Raw genomic sequence first — 20,110 nt, forward strand, 5'->3', positions numbered from 1 at the left:
ATTAAAGATGCTGTGTACAGATTTTTTTTTTAACACAGCAGCATCCATCCAATATCAATTTGTTTCTAACATTATTTATGACTAATATATAACAAATGACATGAAATATAAAAAAAAATGAAATGTGAAGTGTGCAGTATATTTAAATGAAATTGGCTCAAATTACAACAGTTTAAAAAAAACATTACAAGTCTTGGATTATTTATTTTATTTCTTGAGGCCATCAAACTTTGACTTTGCGAGCTGGTCCGCTCTCTCGTGACCTGGAATACCTGTATGACCAGGTACCCAAACTATAATTATGAATGTCTCTCAGTGTGTTGAGTGCCTGGACACACTCCCACACCAGAGCTGATGAGAAGAGTGGCCCTTTAACAGCTCTTATACACACACCTGACTATCTGAGTAAATAAAAACCCTTTTACCCCCTAAAACTGAGGCTAATCAGGAGCTCCACACACTGAATGATAGCAAACACCTCAGCCTGAAAGATGGTGGTGTGTCTGCCCAGTTCAAAGCTCTCTTCCTGTGTCAGGGTGTCGTGTTGTATTAACACTCCTGCTCCGGCTTTGTCTGTAACACAGGTGATTACAGGTGAGGCTGTGTTCAGAGCTGGGTCTGACCATGACTCTCTCCCTGTTATCACTGTACTAAATTTATTCACAAAAGAATATCTTTTTCCTACCTTATCACATTGGAAAGTAATAAGAGGAAGATCTGCTGATATACTTTCCCTGATTAAGGTATGAAGGGCGTCTGCTAGTCTTTGCCACTTGCCCAACTGGTGCAACCTTAAGCTGGGTTTACACTGCAAGTTTTGGCCCATTTTGAGCTGATTTGTCACACATGCGAGATTTTTTTTTTTTTTGGCTCCCGCTGAGTTTCAGCTTAATCGTGCATCTTGCATCGTGTAGTATGCATGTAGTAAAGAGCTGCGTTTAACCTCTCGCGACCACCTCTCCATCAGCAGTCGTATGGTCAGATGAAAATCAAACCTGTTTGTTATTCTGGTCGGCCCTTGTGAGGGTATTGCGCTGTAGTAGCAGCACTACGAGTGTGTGGTTTTGTCGTACAGTTTGAGCTGGAGCCGAGTACAAAAATTAAAAATATCGTACAGTGTCTGCCCAGCATTACTGACATAGAGACTGCCTCTCCAATAGTGTAGAAGTCCAGAGGGGCTAAGTTCAGAAGTACTTCTAAAGCTGCTGTCGGTGTTGTCCTGACGGCACTTGTAATGCAAAGGCAAGAAAACCAAATGTCTCAGCCTTTCTATGAGAAGAAATGAAGGTTGATTAAATTAAATTGACTTTTTACTCTGACTTATGTCTTTGTCTTGCTCCTTAGATCACCTGATGCCCAGCATCCCTCCACACACACACACACACACACACACACACACACACACACACACACACACACACACACACACACACACACACACACACACACACACACACACACACACCTTACTATAACACACACTGTTAAATTAACCTCAGGCCTTCCACTGTGGAACACCACTTTACCTCAGGAACAGCTGTTCAATTTTTCAAACACGTACAACCATACAGTCGATTAACAGACAAACACAATTGGACAACCACACCACCTACACACACACAGGTTATCTACTAAATCACACACGCACACACACGCTTTAAGCAGCACCATCATGCTGAACCAGGAGTTACTACAGAGGCTGAAATTTCCAGATGTGCATCATGTCAGTCAGTACATCACAAGTCTCTCCCCCCCGGTGTTAGTCAGCATAGTAGCAGTGGCTGCTGTGACAGTCTACCACCTGGCAACACGCCCAAAGCCGCTTCCACCCACCTGTGACCTCCAGCACCAGTCAGTCGAGGTTCAGGTGAGTGTAAAAGGAAATGTCTGTCCAGTCTAACTTATTTCTGCCCGTTAGAAAGGCATCAGAGGGCTGATAGAGACTCTGCACTGTAAAACTGATCAGCTTTTATTCAGCTCAGGAAGGTAAGTTATATTAGTTGCCAGCTTATAACTTATAACCTGCATTGAATAAAAGCTTTTCTTGAAGTTGAGTTGACTTGTTTTTAAGGCAGCAATAGAACTTAAGTTTTTAAGATGAATCACCCTGATCATTTTACGGTGTGCACGCTCCACACACCGAGATGTAAGTTTGTATTATATTGCCAATGATACCGTGTGTCTGGAAAGTATTCACTGCATTTCACTTATTCCACATTTTGTTATGTTACAGTCTGATTCTGAAGCAGGGGTGGTGGCCAAGTGGTTAATGCGCTTGGTTTCGGTGCAGAAGGTTCCGGGTTCAAATCCCACCCCTGCCACATTTCTCCATGTAATGTGGAGTTGCGTCAGGAAGGGCATCTGGCGTAAAACTTGTGCCAATTCAACATGCAGATCCACCTTGGATTTGCTGTGGCGACCCCGAGTGCAAACAAGGGAGCAGCCGAAGGGACTTACTTTACAGTCTGATTCTGAAATGGAGTAAATTCATTTTTTTTTCCCCCCTCAAAATTCTACTCACAACACCCCATAATGATAACATGAAAAAAGTTTTTCACACCCTTTGTGTTGTGGTTCTGCCCAGTGACCCATTTGGCTGTGGGGTTTAGTTCTTGGTTTAATTGTGGATTTTCTTCTGTTCAGTTGTTTGTGATGTCTCTGTCTGATATGTGTTCTTGCACTGGCATATGTTGATCATCTGCTGTGTTGTTTTCTGTTAAAGCCAGCTGCTTCCTGTGTGCACGATTTAGTCTCTGTTCCATGTCCTTTGGCAGGTTTTAGTTTTGATTGTTATTCAGTCTTATCACCTTGTTGAATCTTGTTGTATCTTTATTAGTTGCATTTTTTGCCACCTCCGGGATATCTTATGTTCTGTAGGTATTCAGTTTTCGATTTTTTTAAGTATTATTATTTTGTGTGTGTTAATTTTGTGATATTGCCTGTATAGGTCCGTTTGTTCATGGCTGGGTTCCCCGTGTTCCACCCTTGCGCCCTCACCTGTCAGTCTAGTTGTTTGTTGCATTCCTTCACATATTTGAGTTACACATTGCTGTTCTCCTTTCATTCTGGATTTTGGTTTTGGTTATTAGTTCTTACAGTCTTTGTGTTCTGATCACCTCCTTATGTTATTATGTTAGTTTGTTCACTCTCACTTTATTGGCTCCTGAGTTCTATGTTGGTTTGTGGTTTTATGATTTCTCCTCTTTTTCTGAAATGACACCAGAGTTGGTTGTTCTTCTGGAAGGTTGTCCCCTCTCCACAAAGGAATACTGGAGCTCTGACAGAGTGACCATCAGGCTCTTGGTCATCTCCCTTAGTCCCTTCTCCCCAATCACAGTTTAGACAGGTGATCAGCTCAAGAAAGAGTCCTGGTGTGTTTTGAAACACAAGGTTCGGTCAGATCGGCACACAGAAATGATCACACAGACTGCATTTTGCTAGAATAAAAAGGCGTATATTTATTCCCCACAAAAGCAGTTACATCAAACACAAGTGGTTGCAGCGCATTTTTCTCTTACCGTGACGCCTTTAAGGTGGAGAGCCAACACCTTCAGCAGAGTGCGCCTGTCAACCGGCTGGGCGTTCGTACGTTAACCCGCAGCAGACTCTGTTGAAGCATGGTTCTACTCCCTCTTTTCTAGTGTGTCCGCGAAGGGAGGGTGAGTGGCCAACTCAACCTCCCTGGCGCACATAATTTCTTTAATCAACAGGCATCTGAAAGTTATTTCAAATAAAAGCAGTTCTTCACTCCCAGTTCAGAATGATCCCAGCATGCTTCACTCCCAGTCGTTAGTGGTTACGAAAACAAAGTCGTGCTATCAGTGTAACAAGTACATCCAGCTCTTCGCTCCCAGTTCAGACTGACCCCAGAGTGCTAAAACAAAATTAAATAACAAATACATTCTCAGGGTTACTTTAAGACAGGTGCAAAACAGCACAATAACATTTTTATTACACATTCCACTCTTGGTGTTTTGCACCAGTCAATTTATGTAACCACCAACAGATTCAGGTAAGGCTGGGCTCCAGCCTATTCCAACGATTATGTCCTGCCATAGCATTTCCCACATTTCTTCTAGTGATTCACAAACAAAATTTTGAGTAATATAGTCGTGATTATACCTGTCCCAAACAATATACTCATACAAAACCCGATGTTGTGGGGTCTAATGTAACATTATATTGGTTTACTCCAAAAGGATCATGAATTAACAGTGTCAATTTCATCGCATTCGTTGAAATATTACCCATTCCACCTCTCGCCTTAAACGTATAACATAGATACATGTAAAAGTGTTACAAAAAGTCATCACACATATTGCTATAATTAATAGTATCAAAGGTGGCACTAAGGTACTCCTGGCAGTGACAGACATCCCTGAAAAGATATCCCACCAATGATGTGCTGATGCTTGCTGTACTAATTTTGCCACATGTTTTACCCGGTCACTAGCTATCAATGTAGACACCATGAGACTGGAGATGTTGGACGTAAGTGACTCTATTAATTGCTGAATTTCCGTAGATTGTTCCAATGCGCATTTGAAACGCTCCAGGGAAAGACTCCATGGGGAATGCAATACATCCCATTGTACCGAAGTCAGCCGACTTGATACAGAATAATTAGTCAAACGATACGTCCGGTCTCCCCAATGCCATAAGTGCACATTGTTCAGGCAGCCAGTAAACGGAACCGAAGGTACTTGTGAATTATTTTTCAACACACAGAGCATGTGGGCCAATCTGCCACAACATTTCTCTTGGTGTTTCCCTAGTCCAGTCACAAAGTACAACCTCTGAGTCGGTTAGACATGGATTGGCATATCCCGTTTGCAGCACACAGGCCATACCTTTATCTGTTTTGTCACACATTTTGGTATCAAAAGTCGTATTAGTTTTTGGTTCTAACCACTCTCCATCCATATGCAAGAACCAATAGCCATTAGTCGTTATCACAGGTAACACTTGATATTTACAAACAACCTTTGGTTGTGTCACATTGTACTGGGTCCAATACCCAGTACATACTGTTTCATTACATTGTGTATATTCTGGATGTAGCTTTAACCGTAAGGTGTTGCTAATGTTCCAAATCCTTCTCCAATCATGATAGCTCCCCGTTGTAACTATACGCTGAATGCCAATTACCATTTGAAATTCTTTTGCCACAAATTAGTCCTACCAATGCTGTGGGCATCCACTCTCCAACCTGATGAACTACTTGGGACGAGTATTTCCCAGTGTTTGATAACATTGTTCTGGTTACCTCATTATCTACTGTATTCGACACCCCCAGGACAGTTCCTGTTCCTCCTAATAGAGTGTCATACCACGCCCTTCGACGTCTTCTGCAAATTGGAATTTTTGGAAAGGTAACTTGCCAATATACCTTTGTCTTCACTGTTGCTTGTGGCACAAGTAAAATTGTCCTGTTGACTTGTTTTAGTGAGATTTCTCCAGACGAGCTCCACTCGTGGTTGGACTTCTCTCACTTGATGTCCTTCCGTCATTCCCCAACAACCGGAGACCATGGCACCACCTACAAGGAGGAGTATGACCCAGCAGCCGACACCTCCAATCCCGGGGCTTCCACTGGTTGCCATAGCGACGCCCGCCTCTTGTGGTCCTCGATCGCCCGATCAGCAACTCCCAGCAGGGCATCAATCCGAGCCTAGACAACACAAGTGTAACTACGGGTAGAATGACAACGATTAGTCTTCTCTTACATAACACTTTGATACAGGCACATTTACCCATTTTTCTTCACCCTGATAGAGTATACTAACAGTTGCATCATTCCCTTGAGCTATAATTTCTGCCGCCTTAGGCGGTCCGTTAGGTTGTTTCACCCAAACTTTGGCACCTGCTTGATCTGAGGCCTGTAATTGAGCAATTTTGTCCCCTTTGTTCAATGGTTGTTCTCCAAACAATCTACAAACCACTCCAATCTCACCTTGATAATCTGCATCTATCACTCCGGCTTGAATAGTTAGCCCTTTGAGTGATAGACCACTACGTGGCAGGACATGCCCATATGTGCCCTTCGGACACTGTAGGCCTAGTCCTGTTTTTACCACTTGAATTTGGTCAGGTACCAATGTGACAGTAGTCAATGTTCTTAAGTCTAGTCCTGCTGAGCCTGGAGTTGCTCTGACAGGTAGTTCCGCTTGTGGATCAATTTTCCACATTTTGATGCTTTCTGTAGTATGCTCTATCATTTCTCCTGAAATCATTCTTATCAAGGGTGTGGATCCCGACCCTAAAGGTCGATTGTTCAACTGATCCACAGCAGTAGTCAAGTCCTGTTTCCAATGTCGCATAGTGCGATCTTTTGACAGCTTCCGTAGGGTCTCTTTAAGAAGCCCGTTCATTCGCTCTATTAACCCCGCCGCTTGCGGGTAATAGGGAATATGATAAATCCATTCAACATGATGTTCTTTGGCCCACTCTTTCACTTTATTTCCTGTAAAGTGAGTGCCATTATCAGTTTGAATCTGTACTGGCAAACCATAATACTGCTGTATTATTTTTAAACACTTAAGTGTGGCCATTTGATTTGCAAATTTACATGGATGCACTACCAAGACCCCAGAAAATGTATCTACAGCAGTGCATGCATGTCTACATCCCTTAGACATGGGCAGTGGTCCAATAAAATCTAACTGCCAAATTTGACCAGGACTTTTTCCACGATTTAACTGCCCATGCAAATGTTGAGGTACACCCTTCCGGTGGTGTTGACATTGTTCACACTCAGTGATTGCTGTTTTCACATCATCCAATTTTAGATCAATACCTCGATCTCTGGCCCATTTTAGGGTACCTTGAACCCCCCAATGTCCTGCTTTGACATGAGCCCATCTAGCCAATCCTGGGCTGGATTGTCTTAATTCAATCATTACTTTTACTAATTGATCTGCAGCTTTATTATATAAAGCTTCTGAGTCTTGTCCATTAGTGTGTGCATCTACATGCATCACAGTAATAGGAATTGTTTTAGCCTTTTCCCAAATGTCTTCCCACAATTCTCTTCCCAAACTTCTTTAGAATGTATTTTCCAATTAGTGGCATGCCATGTAGGCATCCAGGTAAGTAGTCCTTGGGTCACTGACCATGAGTCTGTATAAATATGGAGGCCCTGTGGTCCTCCCTGCATGACCACCATATGCACGGCCTTCAACTCCGCCCACTGACTGCTTTTTCCTTCTCCTAATTCTTCCAGAGACTGACCTAATTGTGGGTTAAAAGCTCCTGCTTTCCATCGCCTTTTTCCTGCTTGATATTGACAGGAACCATCAGTAAACCATGCTCGACTTTTCTCATCATCTGACAAATCATCCCACCTTTTTCCTGCTTTAACAGGAGATTCCTCCAATGGTTGAACTTCAAAAGGTTCCTCATCTTCCTCAGGAGCATCAGCTACTTGTTCATGCAGCAATGACACCCCTTTTTCACCTGGTTTTACACGCTCTGACACATACCATTTCCATTTTATCACACTAGCCTCCTGAGCTGTCCCTATTCGGTGAGTGGTGGGATTACTCATCACCCATGAGAGAATAGGTATCTGTGTCCTCATCATTACTTCATGTCCCACCGTTTGTGATTCAGTTTCAATCAACGCCCAATAGCATGCTAAAAGCTGTTTTTCAAAAGGTGTATAACGCATACCTGCGTCCGGGAGTTTTCTCGACCAGAATCCTAAAGGTTTTCGTATCCTGTTTTGTTTTTGCCATAAGCTCCAATTAGAATCATTTAGAGCAGACACTTGAAGTTCTACTGGTCCTGATTGCATTTTTCCTAAGGACACAGCTTGTTGTATGGCTTCCTTTGCCATATCAAATGAGCATTGTTGTTCCTCTCCCCATACAAACTCTTCTTTTTTTCTAGTGCATCGATATAAAGGCTGCAAAATCTGTCCTAAATGTGGAATATGATGTCTCCAAAATCCAAATAAACCAATATATCGTTGTGCATCTGTCTTACTGTGAGGTACTGGAAAGTTAGCTATTCTCTCTTTAGCTTTTTGTGTGATTTCCCTCTCTCCTTTATTCCAAACTATTCCTAAGAATTTCACTGTTTGAGCTGGTCCCTGAATCTTTGCTGGATTAATTTCCCAGCCAAATGATTTCATATGAGTCACTAATTTCGGTAGATATTCCACTACTTCTGCTTCTGTATCTCCTTGAAGCATAATGTCATCAATGTAATGTGAGATCATCATTCTCATTGGAACCTGGAACTGTTCCAAATGCTCCGCCACCACTCTATGACAAATAGTGGGACTGTGTAAATATCCTTGTGGCAATCTTGTGAATGTATATTGCCATCCTTCCCACGTAAATGCAAACTGTTCCATCCTATCCTCTGGGATTGGTATGGTAAAGAATGCATTGGCCAAATCTATAACAGCATACCACGTACCACTATGATGTTGCACTCGTTCAATTATACTCACAGCATCAGGTACAGCTGAAGTCAAAGCCGGTGTATGTTTATTTAGACCTCTAAAGTCTACAGTCATTCTCCATGTACCATCCGATTTACGAACTGGCCACAATGGATTATTCCATTTTGTTGTCACTGGTTTCAAAACTCCTGCCTCCAAGTAGTCTTTTATGGTTGCAGTAATTTCTGCTTGTCCTCCAGGAATACGATATTGTTTCTGATTAATCACACATGTAGCCTCTGGAATGGGAAAAGGTTTCATTTTTACTTTTCCCACCAGAATCATTCTTACGTTTGCTATCCCAAATTGAAATTTACCCTGTTCTAAATGCAAAGTCATTCCAGCTAAAATATCCATGCCAATTATCCATTCATTAATTGGAGTCACTATTACAGTGTACACTTTAATTGGCATATTTCCAATTTTAAGCGGTATCGATATATTTTTTCCATACACCAATTGTCCGCCTAATCCAGTTAAGGGAACTATAGGTCCCTTCATTTTCTCTGGATTTCCATGAATCAATGAGGCCTCCGCTCCTGTGTCCACTAAAGCCGAGGTGACTTGAACTGATTTTTTCCAAAATATTTCCAATCACACATGGGGTCTAATATCACTTGTGAACCATTGTTTTAATTCTCGGCGGGCCACAAGAGTTTGACCATCATCCTAATCTTCCTCGCAAGGGTCAAAGCTCCAAGAACGCCTTTCTTTATTTTTCCCCTTCTTTTTGTCTTTCTTTCCTTTCCGGACTGCAGCTATTTGCAGCTGATCATCATCAGAGTCCTCCTCCTCCTGTAGGGGAGGGGCACTAGGTTTCACTCCTTTCTTTTCTCCCTGCATGATTTCTTTCAACAATGAAGCCAATTCAAACATATCAGGGCGCATCCCTGACACACAAGTCACTTTCAATCCTTTTTGTTTACATTTTTCAGCCAAGAAGGAAGTTGGTACACCGTCTGTTTCTTCGGCTTGAATTTCCAATTGCTTCACTTGTTGTTCTAATCTTGTCACCTTTTGTGATTTAGCACATTCTGATGAGCGGACTGTATCTAAAGTTAAAACCCGCTCTTTCCAGGCTTCTGCACAAATCCACATCATTTCATGAATACCTCCCAACGGAGCTTTCTCTTTAACCTCCACCCGTTTTAACATTTCACATAAAACTGGCGGAGTCGCGGTGGGAATCGCTCCAGTCCACGGCCCAGGGCGTCCCCCACGTCGCCGTAGAAGCTGGCCTATTTCCTTAAAAGTGATCCCATCCCACCCCGGGACCACTTCTTCCTGCTGAGATGCCACCTCCGCATCTCTCTTTCCCAATCTAAAGCAAGACTCCTGCTGAGATGCCACCTCCGCATCTCTCTTTCCCAATCTAAAGCAAGACATTTCTGTGTGTAGTCTGAGCGTAACCGTATCCTGCCGACAACGCCAAAAATGTTTTGAAACACAAGGTTCGGTCAGATCGGCACACAGAAATGATCACACAGACTGCATTTTGCTAGAATAAAAAGGCGTATATTTATTCCCCACAAAAGCAGTTACATCAAACACAAGTGGTTGCAGCGCATTTTTCTCTTACCGTGACGCCTTTAAGGTGGAGAGCCAACACCTTCAGCAGAGTGCGCCTGTCAACCGGCTGGGCGTTCGTACGTTAACCCGCAGCAGACTCTGTTGAAGCATGGTTCTACTCCCTCTTTTCTAGTGTGTCCGCGAAGGGAGGGTGAGTGGCCAACTCAACCTCCCTGGCGCACATAATTTCTTTAATCAACAGGCATCTGAAAGTTATTTCAAATAAAAGCAGTTCTTCACTCCCAGTTCAGAATGATCCCAGCATGCTTCACTCCCAGTCGTTAGTGGTTACGAAAACAAAGTCGTGCTATCAGTGTAACAAGTACATCCAGCTCTTCGCTCCCAGTTCAGACTGACCCCAGAGTGCTAAAACAAAATTAAATAACAAATACATTCTCAGGGTTACTTTAAGACAGGTGCAAAACAGCACAATAACATTTTTATTACACATGGTGGATCTGAACTTCTTATATTTATGGATGATGGAGACCCCTGTGCTCATTGGGACCTTCAAAGCAGCAGAAATGTTTCTGTACCCTTCCCCAGATTTGTGACTCGAGACAATCCTGTCTCAGAGGTCTACAGACAATTCCTTTGACTTCATGCTTGATTTGTGCTCTGACATGGACTGTCAACTGTGGGACCTTATATGTAGAGAGGTGTGTGCCTTTCCAAATCATGTCCAACCAGCAGAACCCCGGTGGACTCCAATTAAGCTGTAGAAACATCTCAAGGATCATCAGTGGAAACAGGATGCACCTGAGCTCAATTTTGTGCTTTGTGGCAAAGGCTGTGAATACATATGTACATGTGATTTCTTAGTTTTTGTTATAAATTTGCAAAAATCTAAAAAAAAAAAAAAATTCACATTGTCATTATGGGGTATTGTGTGTAGAATTTTGAGGATTTTTTTTTTATTTTTTTTTTATCTTTTTAGGAATAAGGCTGTAACATAACAAAATGTGGAAAAGCATAAGCATTGTGTATACTCTCCAGATGCACTGTACATGCTGAGAGCTTTGAGGGACCACCCAAAGTCAACTAAGTTTTTTTTTTTTTTTTTTTTTTTTTTTTTTTTTTCTTCAAATTACTGTACATATATGACTGGGCATCACAGTGGATCAGTGGTTAGCACTGGCCCTGTGGTCAGAAAGTCGTATTAGTTGTTGGGGAATGAGGTTTTGCCACAGGTGTCAACCTGACGCCAGCAAGGGCAAAGAGGGAAATGGACTGCTCAAAGCGCTTTACAAATAATGCCTCACATTCACCCCGATGTCAGACTGCTGCCTTACAAGGTGCTCACTACACACCAAGAGCAACTAGAGGATTAAGGACCTTGCCCAAGAGCTCTTAGTGATTTTTCCGGTCAGGCTGGGATTTGAACCGAGGATACTCTGGTGGTCTCAAACCCGACACTTTAACCACTAGACCAGGGGTTTTCAAAGTGTGGGAGAGTGACCCCCCTCAAAGAACAGATGAATAGCTGCCCCCCCCCATAACACACATACATAATACATAATCTTTTTCACATCTTAAACACATTTTAATAGTATTTGCATTTTTAAGGAAATGTCTATGCATTTACACATTTTATAGCCTTTGTAAACATTTATACATGTTTTTAAAGAACTTTCTATTCTTCTATTTTTATCTTTTGTCATATTTTAAACATCATTTTTTAAACATCTGTGTGTTTTTAAACATCTTTGCCATAACTAACACATTTTAACATAAATAATAAGGGATGGTATTGATAAGATTTTATCGATTCTGCTTATCGATCCGATTCCTTAATGATTCCCAAATACCTCCTGTGAATTTTCTGTGTACTAAAAGTAGGCTTTACAGGTTTTCTATGTCAGTAACATTTTATTGAGTCTTAAAGTAAAGTAAATAAATATGAAATTGTTCACAGGATCCTTGATCTCTGGAAATCTGTAGTTTTTTTCTCAAAAGCATTTCCTTTCAGACACGAATGGCACAAATTTAACTCCATACCTCTGAGCTGAGCTCTTGCAGCCGGCTGTGCTGCAAGTCAACATCAGTGTTATTCATAAAGAACGCAGGACGTTTCATTTTGGGAGGAAAAAAAACATTTTAGTTTGTTGTACTTTGTTGTCTGGATTACAGCGTTTGGAAAGAGGTGTCATTTGATTTAAAACGGTGATTCTTTTTGAAGTTACTAATTCTGGGCAGACTCTAACTTGACTCAGCAGAGAGCGGTGCAGTGTTTGGAACTGTACGAATGGAACGGAGGACGAGTCTTGTTTCTTCCTGCAACAAGACAAGAGTCCCAGTTAGTGACTTTAATCTGCACAAAAGTGACTCACGATTGACATTTTTTAATGGCTTTGAGAGGGGTTAAGAAGCGGACTTGTCGCTTCTGAAAAGCAGTGAAGCAATGAACCAACAAAGCAGTGAGTCGGAGCACGGCTTCTTTGCTTCAAGAACAGCCGCTGCAGAAGCAGCTGATTACAGACCCACTGCAGGGTCTGCAATCAATGTAAAGAAATGATCATTTTCCTGATAAAACACCCTCAAAAACAATTCCCGCTCTGAAGGACCGATAAGGGAGTCATTAAGCAAAAAGGCTATTGATGTCGGTGGATCGAATCATTTCTTAACAATTCGCGAAAAGAACCGGTTCTCGATACCCATCCACTCGGCCATCACCTCCCCTATAAAGAGGGTGCAGGTTTCTTTGTAACCACTAACTCCACCAGGTGATTTCATTAATGAACTCATTCTGTCTGCTGTTAATCAGTCAGACAATCAGACCTCAGACTACAGGACTTACTATATCTACTTCTTTTTAATCAGGGAGGAGAGCTGGCACGCCGGTCAGTACTGCTGGAAGGAGATGGTCACATGACTCTCATCTATGAAGATGCCAGAACACTATATGAGTTCTTCCTCAGAGGGGCCAGAGTCTCCAGTAAGTCATTAACATTATGATCAAGAGTATATTTATACTCATACTTGTTGAATTGCTCAAGAGCCCTTTATTACTCTTATTATCCCTGTTATCATTATTAGTGACCAGTCATATGTGCAGTTTGTACTTCATGCATGTGGTCTGAACTTCACACAGGGACTGCAGTACATTACAGTTAAAAAAAACAAAAAAAAAAACAGTTAAAAACAGCTGGTTCTGCTTAGTAAGAGTCATACAATTACAGACAGTCTGGTTGATCCACAAATCCAGTCCATCACTTTGCTTAAAATAGTTTATTAAATGCCGTAAACCTCAATTATTTGAGGTTTGTAGTATACAGTATATTGCCACCTTTTCTGTTTACATCACACTGTAATGCCACATATAGATATTATATTTTCTGCTGCCAATAAACAAGTATTTTTGTAAAGAAATGAAGGCAAATTTGTATGGAAAGAAGCAGATTTAATCATTTATAGTGAGGTGCATTATGCACCTGGGCCATGACGGTAAACTTCATATTTAGGTGTAGGTAATACTCCAGCCTGCAGATAATTACTTTCTGGGGGGTGGGGGGGTGGGCTTAGCATTCTAGCCACTGTAAAATCCACTGTAAGAACCCTTGTTTCTGCTGTATGTGGGAGTAACTTTGCTGCCTTCCATCAGAGGACAGCAAGCATTATGAAGGAGATGGATGGAAGCCGCTTGGATCCTCATCCATGGAAAAGAAGAAACCACTGGGGATTCAGCCCTGTTGATTAACGTATTACAAAGCTCAGGCAGTCTATGGAGAATGATCTATGGCACTTCGTACGTGTCTGTTTGGCGCCTGTCTACCAACACATTTACAGACTGTGAAATCTCAGCAAAAACCAGGGTTATGGACACATAGGGGCTTGATTGAGCATCCTCATTACTCATGGGCATGTTGTGTGCGTAACAAACTCAACCAGTCAGCGCGGCACCTGTCACCACCTTCAATATCCAGACTGTGCAAGGGGGACAGTGTGCTGAGCAAGTGTATTTTTCTTGTAGATAACACTGACTGCAGTCTCCCGTGAATAAAATCAAAGTTTTGATGGCTCATACGTCGTTTTGTGAAGGTCCCCCTCCTCTCCCATCAATCTGTGCTGAGTTCTTGCATCCCTGTCATCATCATCTGAACAGTGAGGGCAGAGTGAACACATCACAATCAGATTTCAGTGAGGTTACTGGATGCAAATAAATACCAAATTTAAATGGAAGCATGTTAAAATCTTAATCCCCGGTATAAATGAGGCCTTCTGCCTCAACCAAGCACACCAGCAGACAGAAGACACCAAAGATCCCTGATGTGAGGTGACACAGTGTAGCACTAAGGTGAGAAACAAAGCTTTTCTTCACACCTTCAGAGCTGAAACAACAAAACACACAAAAGCATAATCTACAGGTGGAATGTGGGTAATCAAACGGCAGTGGCAGTCCATCACCAGAGTCCAACTCAGACCTTAATATTGACGATAATAACAAATGGTGATGTACTAAAGCTCGTGGACAATGAACTGAAACTGGGACACTAGCAACGGAATAAGAGTCTGGAGTGAAATGTGAACATAATGCACAGTCCCAACATGCCAGAGCCACTACAATCCAAGGATAAGAAAAACTCACTGGGAGAACACAGAAGGTATTGGGCATTGCAGTCTTGCTTGAGGGCGGGCGCTAAAGGGGTAAAATATGTTGCATATGATGTAATTTCTCTACTCACAGGGGAAAAAACATGGCATTTTCTCTGGTTTTTGGACACACTGCATGCAAACAAAGTGAAAATACAAAGAAAAAGTGACGATGCAGTGGAAAGTGGACATGTGTTGCAGTTTGTTTATGACCCGGAGCACAAACATGTTGAGGTGGTTTAGTAGGTGAGAGAACATAGCTACTCTGGTTAGCTGTGTAGGCTAACACTTACCGACACGACGTCTCGTGACACCAGGATGGAAGACACAGAGGTAAGGGAGACCAGAAAGCTGTTCCCTGCATAAAGAGAATAAATCAGAAAAATTTGGAGTGTAATCAAAATGATGAGTGCCGTGGGAACTAAGAAAAAAGAAACTAAGAAGAGTGGCCTCAGGGGAAAAAGAATAAAGTAGAGTGTGTAAGGAAAAGACAAGGGAGGACTTGAAAAACATACGTATTAACCCCTTCCTTAAGATCTTGAAAATTTGAGAGTGATACATTAATCATAACTTATCTACAATATTTTCATATAAATGAATTCTCCACAGAGACCTAGTCGAAAAGATGGTAGAGAGAAAACTGACCCACCTTTCGTCAAAAAAGTGACAGCTGCCAATCAAAATCGACTACGTCACTAAGCCCCGCCCCCTCTATGACGTCACAGCCAATCAGAATCGATGATGTCACTATGTCCCGCCCCTAACCCCCTCCCTAGTCCCGCCTCCAAGCCCCGCCCCCTCTATGACATCGCAGCCAATCATAATCGATGACGTCACTATGCCCCGCCCCTAAGCCCGCCCCTAGTCCCACCTCCGAGCCCCCGCCCCTTATGACGTCACATCCAATCAGAGTCGATGATGTCAGTATGTCCCGCCCCTAGGCCCCGCCCCCAGCTCCTCCCCTAGTTCCGCCCCTGGCTCCTCCCCTAGCCCCACCCCCCAAGCTCCTCCCCTAACCCCGGCCAAGCACCGCCTCCAAGCTATACCTCCCCTCCCACCCAGGGTCTAATATTTTAATGTCATTTTATTTCATGAATTGAATGATTAAAAATACCTAGATCTTTTTAATGTATTAAAGAATTAACTAATTCTGAAATAATTAAACATAAATCAGTGTCTATTATTTAATGCCCCTTTAATATTTTTAATTCTTAAATTATTACGTTTCCTTTTCTGTTTTTTAATTCGTAAATTAAAGAAGGGAAACAAATAGCCGTCTCTCTCGGCTGTAAGTCTTTGCAGCAAGACGGTCAAATACCCACGCATAGAGCCGCTCGCGGAAACATGACCCCACGGCTCTAATACCTGTTGCAGATGCTAACTGTGTCTGTGTGTGTGCGTGTGTGTGCGTGCGTGTGTGGCGGGACACCCGCTGAGCAGAGATGCTGCCCCGAGCCCGAACAATCAACAAAGCTCCTTATCACTCACGCCAGATGCAGTTTATTTTAAGATATTACCCAGTCGATCAGGGACTGCGGGACACCCGCTGATCGGAGATGCCGCCCCGAGGTGATGAAGGCGGAAAAAAACAAAGTTTCTTCTCCGTCACTCCCGGCAGGGTGGCTGGGTGTCAGGCCAGATGGTATTTATAGAGCAAAAGGTGCCAGTAAGTGTTTTTCACAAAAAACCTCGTTTGAAAAACAATTTACCCTTTTCAACATTATAGGAAAGAACACAGGCCGTATAAGGTTTAGAATATGTGCTTTATTACATTCATTAAAGTCACACACAGAGAAAAAAGCAATTGTTCATGTTTATTAAACACAGCAAACGTGAAGGAAAACATTAAGAAAAAAGTATTTGGTCCACTTACATGAAGAAAAAAGTATACGTTCATGTTTATTAAACACAACATACATGAAGGAAAACATTAAGAAAAAAGGTATTTGGTCCACTTACATGAAGAAAAAAAGTATACGTTGATGTTTATTAAACACAGCATACATGAAGGAAAACATTAAGAAAAAAGGTATTTGGTCCACTTACATGAAGAAAAAAGTATACGTTCATGTTTATTAAACACAGCAAACGTGAAGGAAAACATTAAGAAAAAAGGTATTTGGTCCAGTTACATGAAGAAAAAAGTATACGTTCATGTTTATTAAACACAGCAAACGTGAAGGAAAACATTAAGAAAAAAGGTATTTGGTCCAGTTACATGAAGAAAAAAGTATACGTTCATGTTTATTAAACACAGCAAATGTGAAGGAAAACATTAAGAAAAAAGGTATTTGGTCCAGTTAGATGAAGAAAAAAGTATACGTTCATGTTTATTAAACACTACATACATGAAGGAAAACATTAAGAAAAAAGTATTTGGTCCAGTTACATGAAGAAAAAAGTATATGTTCATGTTTATTAAACACAGCATACATGAAGGAAAACATTAAGAAAAAAAGTATTTGGTCCACTTACATGAAGAAAAAAGTATACGTTCATGTTTATTAAACACAACATACATGAAGGAAAACATTAAGAAAAAAGGTATTTGGTCCACTTACATGAAGAAAAAAAGTATACGTTCATGTTTATTAAACACAACATACATGAAGGAAAACATTAAGAAAAAAGGTATTTGGTCCAGTTACCTGAAGAAAAAAGTATACGTTCATGTTTATTAAACACAGCATACATGAAGGAAAACATTAAGAAAAAAGGTATTTGGTCCAGTTACCTGAAGAAAAAAGTATACGTTCATGTTTATTAAACACAACATACATGAAGGAAAACATTAAGAAAAAAGGTATTTGGTCCACTTACATGAAGAAAAACGTATACGTTCATGTTTATTAAACACAACATACATGAAGGAAAACATTAAGAAAAAAGGTATTTGGTCCAGTTACCTGAAGAAAAAAGTATACGTTCATGTTTATTAAACACAGCATACATGAAGGAAAACATTAAGAAAAAAGGTATTTGGTCCAGTTACCTGAAGAAAAAAGTATACGTTCATGTTTATTAAACACAACATACATGAAGGAAAAAAGCATACGTTCACGTACAAAACTGGAAAACTCTCAGTAATACATCTCCCCCGCATTTACGGTTTATTTCAGTATTCAGCTGTAAAAGTGTAGGAACAATCTCCCCTCTGGACACCCCCCATCTGTTTCACCCGGCACGCTATCACATCCACAAACAGAGTGTATAATGTAAGCAGATGCATCGTATTACACCGTGTAAAATCATCAGTGGTCAAAACAGAGATTTTCAGTAATACGTTGTACAGAGATTTTTCAGATGAATGGAGAGCCGCTCTGTAGATATGATCTGTCCAGACTCCGGGGCCGGGTCGACGTCTGATAACGTCGAAGACCCTCTCCAAAGCGCATGAAGGCGGGGCGTCTGGGATCTCCAGCCTGCGAATGACTACCCGCTCCAGCTTATACGAGAGTCCACGTATAATATAAACTTCCCGCAAGCTTTGAAAGAGAATCATCACACAATTACCCATGACTGTAAAACAATATAATGATATTTAAAAAAACAAACAAAAAAAGCAGGTTTTTCTTCAGTCGTCTGGGTTATAGACGGCTACCATCCCCTCCAGGTCGAGATTTGCGTCTTCACCGAAACATGTGTACAGTTCGTTGATCTTTGCTTCAAAATTATCAGTGTATTTCAGCTCAGTGAGGATGTTTTCTACCACCCCCTGAACCCTCGCAGCCGATGGGTTGAGGAAGCGCTGGGCTAGGAGCTTTACCACAGCCGGGATGAAGGTCGGTCTCCAGAGTCTCACCATTAATCTCTCAAAATGTCCGGTAAAGAAATATTCATTTAACGGGTCCAGGCATTCGTGCTGGCGCTGGCTGGGGTGATCGATCTCACACCCGTAACAGAGTTTTTGTCTGTAACTTTTGATCACAGCCAAAAGTAAGTGTGCCACGCCGACTTTCACCATTTTCAGGAATTCCTCTGACAGGAACCCGTCAGGCCGGTCAGATGCGAAAGATGTGGCGTATTTCTCAGCCGGTTCGAGTTCTTGTACCTCCCGCGGACTCGCGGACTCCGTGACAGCGGGAAGAGACCCCACGCCTCCCGGGCTGGAAAGCGCGTGAGAAGGATGGATCTCGCCCCAGACCGCCTCGAGCTGAACTCCCCACGGGCTCTCGTACCCGCCGCGGGTCCGTGAAGCCTGGCTCAGGGAGGGCTGGTCTCTTCCACAGTCGAGCGCGCAGTCACAAGCGATGTCATCGGCCGCTGCAATGGGAGAGGTTGAGGAGCTCATGCTGGTTCGTCGTCCGATGCTTGAATGAGATGTAGTCCCCTGGTTTTTATAGAAATCCCTGTGCACGCGGGGAGGAGCTACGTCAGAGTTTTTTAATTTTTTTTATTTTTTTATTTATTTTTTTAAGTAAAAAGAGGGGCCAAGTTTTTTCGGACTTCGATAACGTCCCTCCAGGCCAGGCACCTTGTAAAGAGGCCCGTAATCCTGTCGTTGCAGGTGTTGAACATCTTATGCCAGCTCTCAGCCGCAGCTGTGACGCTTCTGACGTGGCCACTGGCACTAACCCGCTCCAACTTAATTTCACCCTCAGAGACAGTGTCAGGAGGTCCACGCTGGAATATCACCCTATAGCGCGGCCCCTGGGTGCTGAGCCAGGTGAGTTGGAAGCGTGTTTTCTTCTTTTCCGGCGTCCGATCTCCTGGAGGTTCAGGGTTGACCGTGTCGCGAATCATCGAGCCCGCCGCCGCGGAGAAGACACCCCAATCGGCGGAAGTAAGCGCCACCCGTGGGGTTCCTCGAGTGGCGGTCTCACCCTCGGGCAGCGTGAAGAAACTTACTTGGGCATAATACGGGTCGAACGTGTAAGTTAAACGTTCGTGCCCCTCCAGGCTGTACGTCAGATCTTCCTCCGGTATCGGCTGGCTCAGACAGCTGACGTACATTCTCGCTTTTTTTTGGAGCGAGCGAGCCTTCTGTTGTCATGGTGATGTTAACCGGGGTCTCGCAGATGTAGCGGAGGATCGGAGTTCGTCTCGCCATGGTGAATGCTGTATGTCACTCTGTCGTCGGAAAGGGGATTTTTAAACCCTTCTTCGTCCGCGGGGCGTAATTCCTTACCTTTTGCTCTAAAAACACCGTTTGGCGTAAGTGATAAGGAGCATTGTTGATTGTTCGGGCTCGGGGCAGCATCTCCGCTCAGCGGGTGTCCCGCCACACACACACACGCACGCACGCACGCACACACACACACACACACACACACACACGCACTCACACAGACACAGTTAGCGTCTGCAACAGGTTTTACAGCCGTGGGGTCATGTTTCCACGAGCGGCTCTATGCGTGGGTATTTGACCGTCTTGCTGCAAAGACTTACAGCCGAGAGACGGCTATTTGTTTCCCTTCTTTAATTTACGAATTAAAAAACAGAAAAGGAAACGTAATAATTTAAGAATTAAAAATATTAAAGGGGCATTAAATAATAGACACT

At 42.6% G+C, this 20,110-nt stretch overlaps 1 protein-coding gene across 1 annotated transcript in view; it reads left to right on the top strand.

Moving 5' to 3' along the window:
- LOC117521013 (long-chain-fatty-acid--CoA ligase 1-like) overlaps positions 1–20,110 on the top strand; it is an 86,069-nt gene that overhangs the window by 13,118 nt on the left and 52,841 nt on the right. Inside the window, exons 2-3 of the mRNA XM_034182346.1 lie at positions 1,345–1,867; positions 12,839–12,953. Coding sequence (XP_034038237.1) covers positions 1,673–1,867; positions 12,839–12,953 — 310 coding nt within the window. The 5' untranslated portion in view covers positions 1,345–1,672. The remainder of the gene's footprint in view (positions 1–1,344; positions 1,868–12,838; positions 12,954–20,110) is intronic.

Source organism: Thalassophryne amazonica, chromosome 11 (genome assembly GCF_902500255.1).
Source record: "Thalassophryne amazonica chromosome 11, fThaAma1.1, whole genome shotgun sequence".
In the NCBI taxonomy this organism is placed as follows: domain Eukaryota; kingdom Metazoa; phylum Chordata; class Actinopteri; order Batrachoidiformes; family Batrachoididae; genus Thalassophryne; species Thalassophryne amazonica.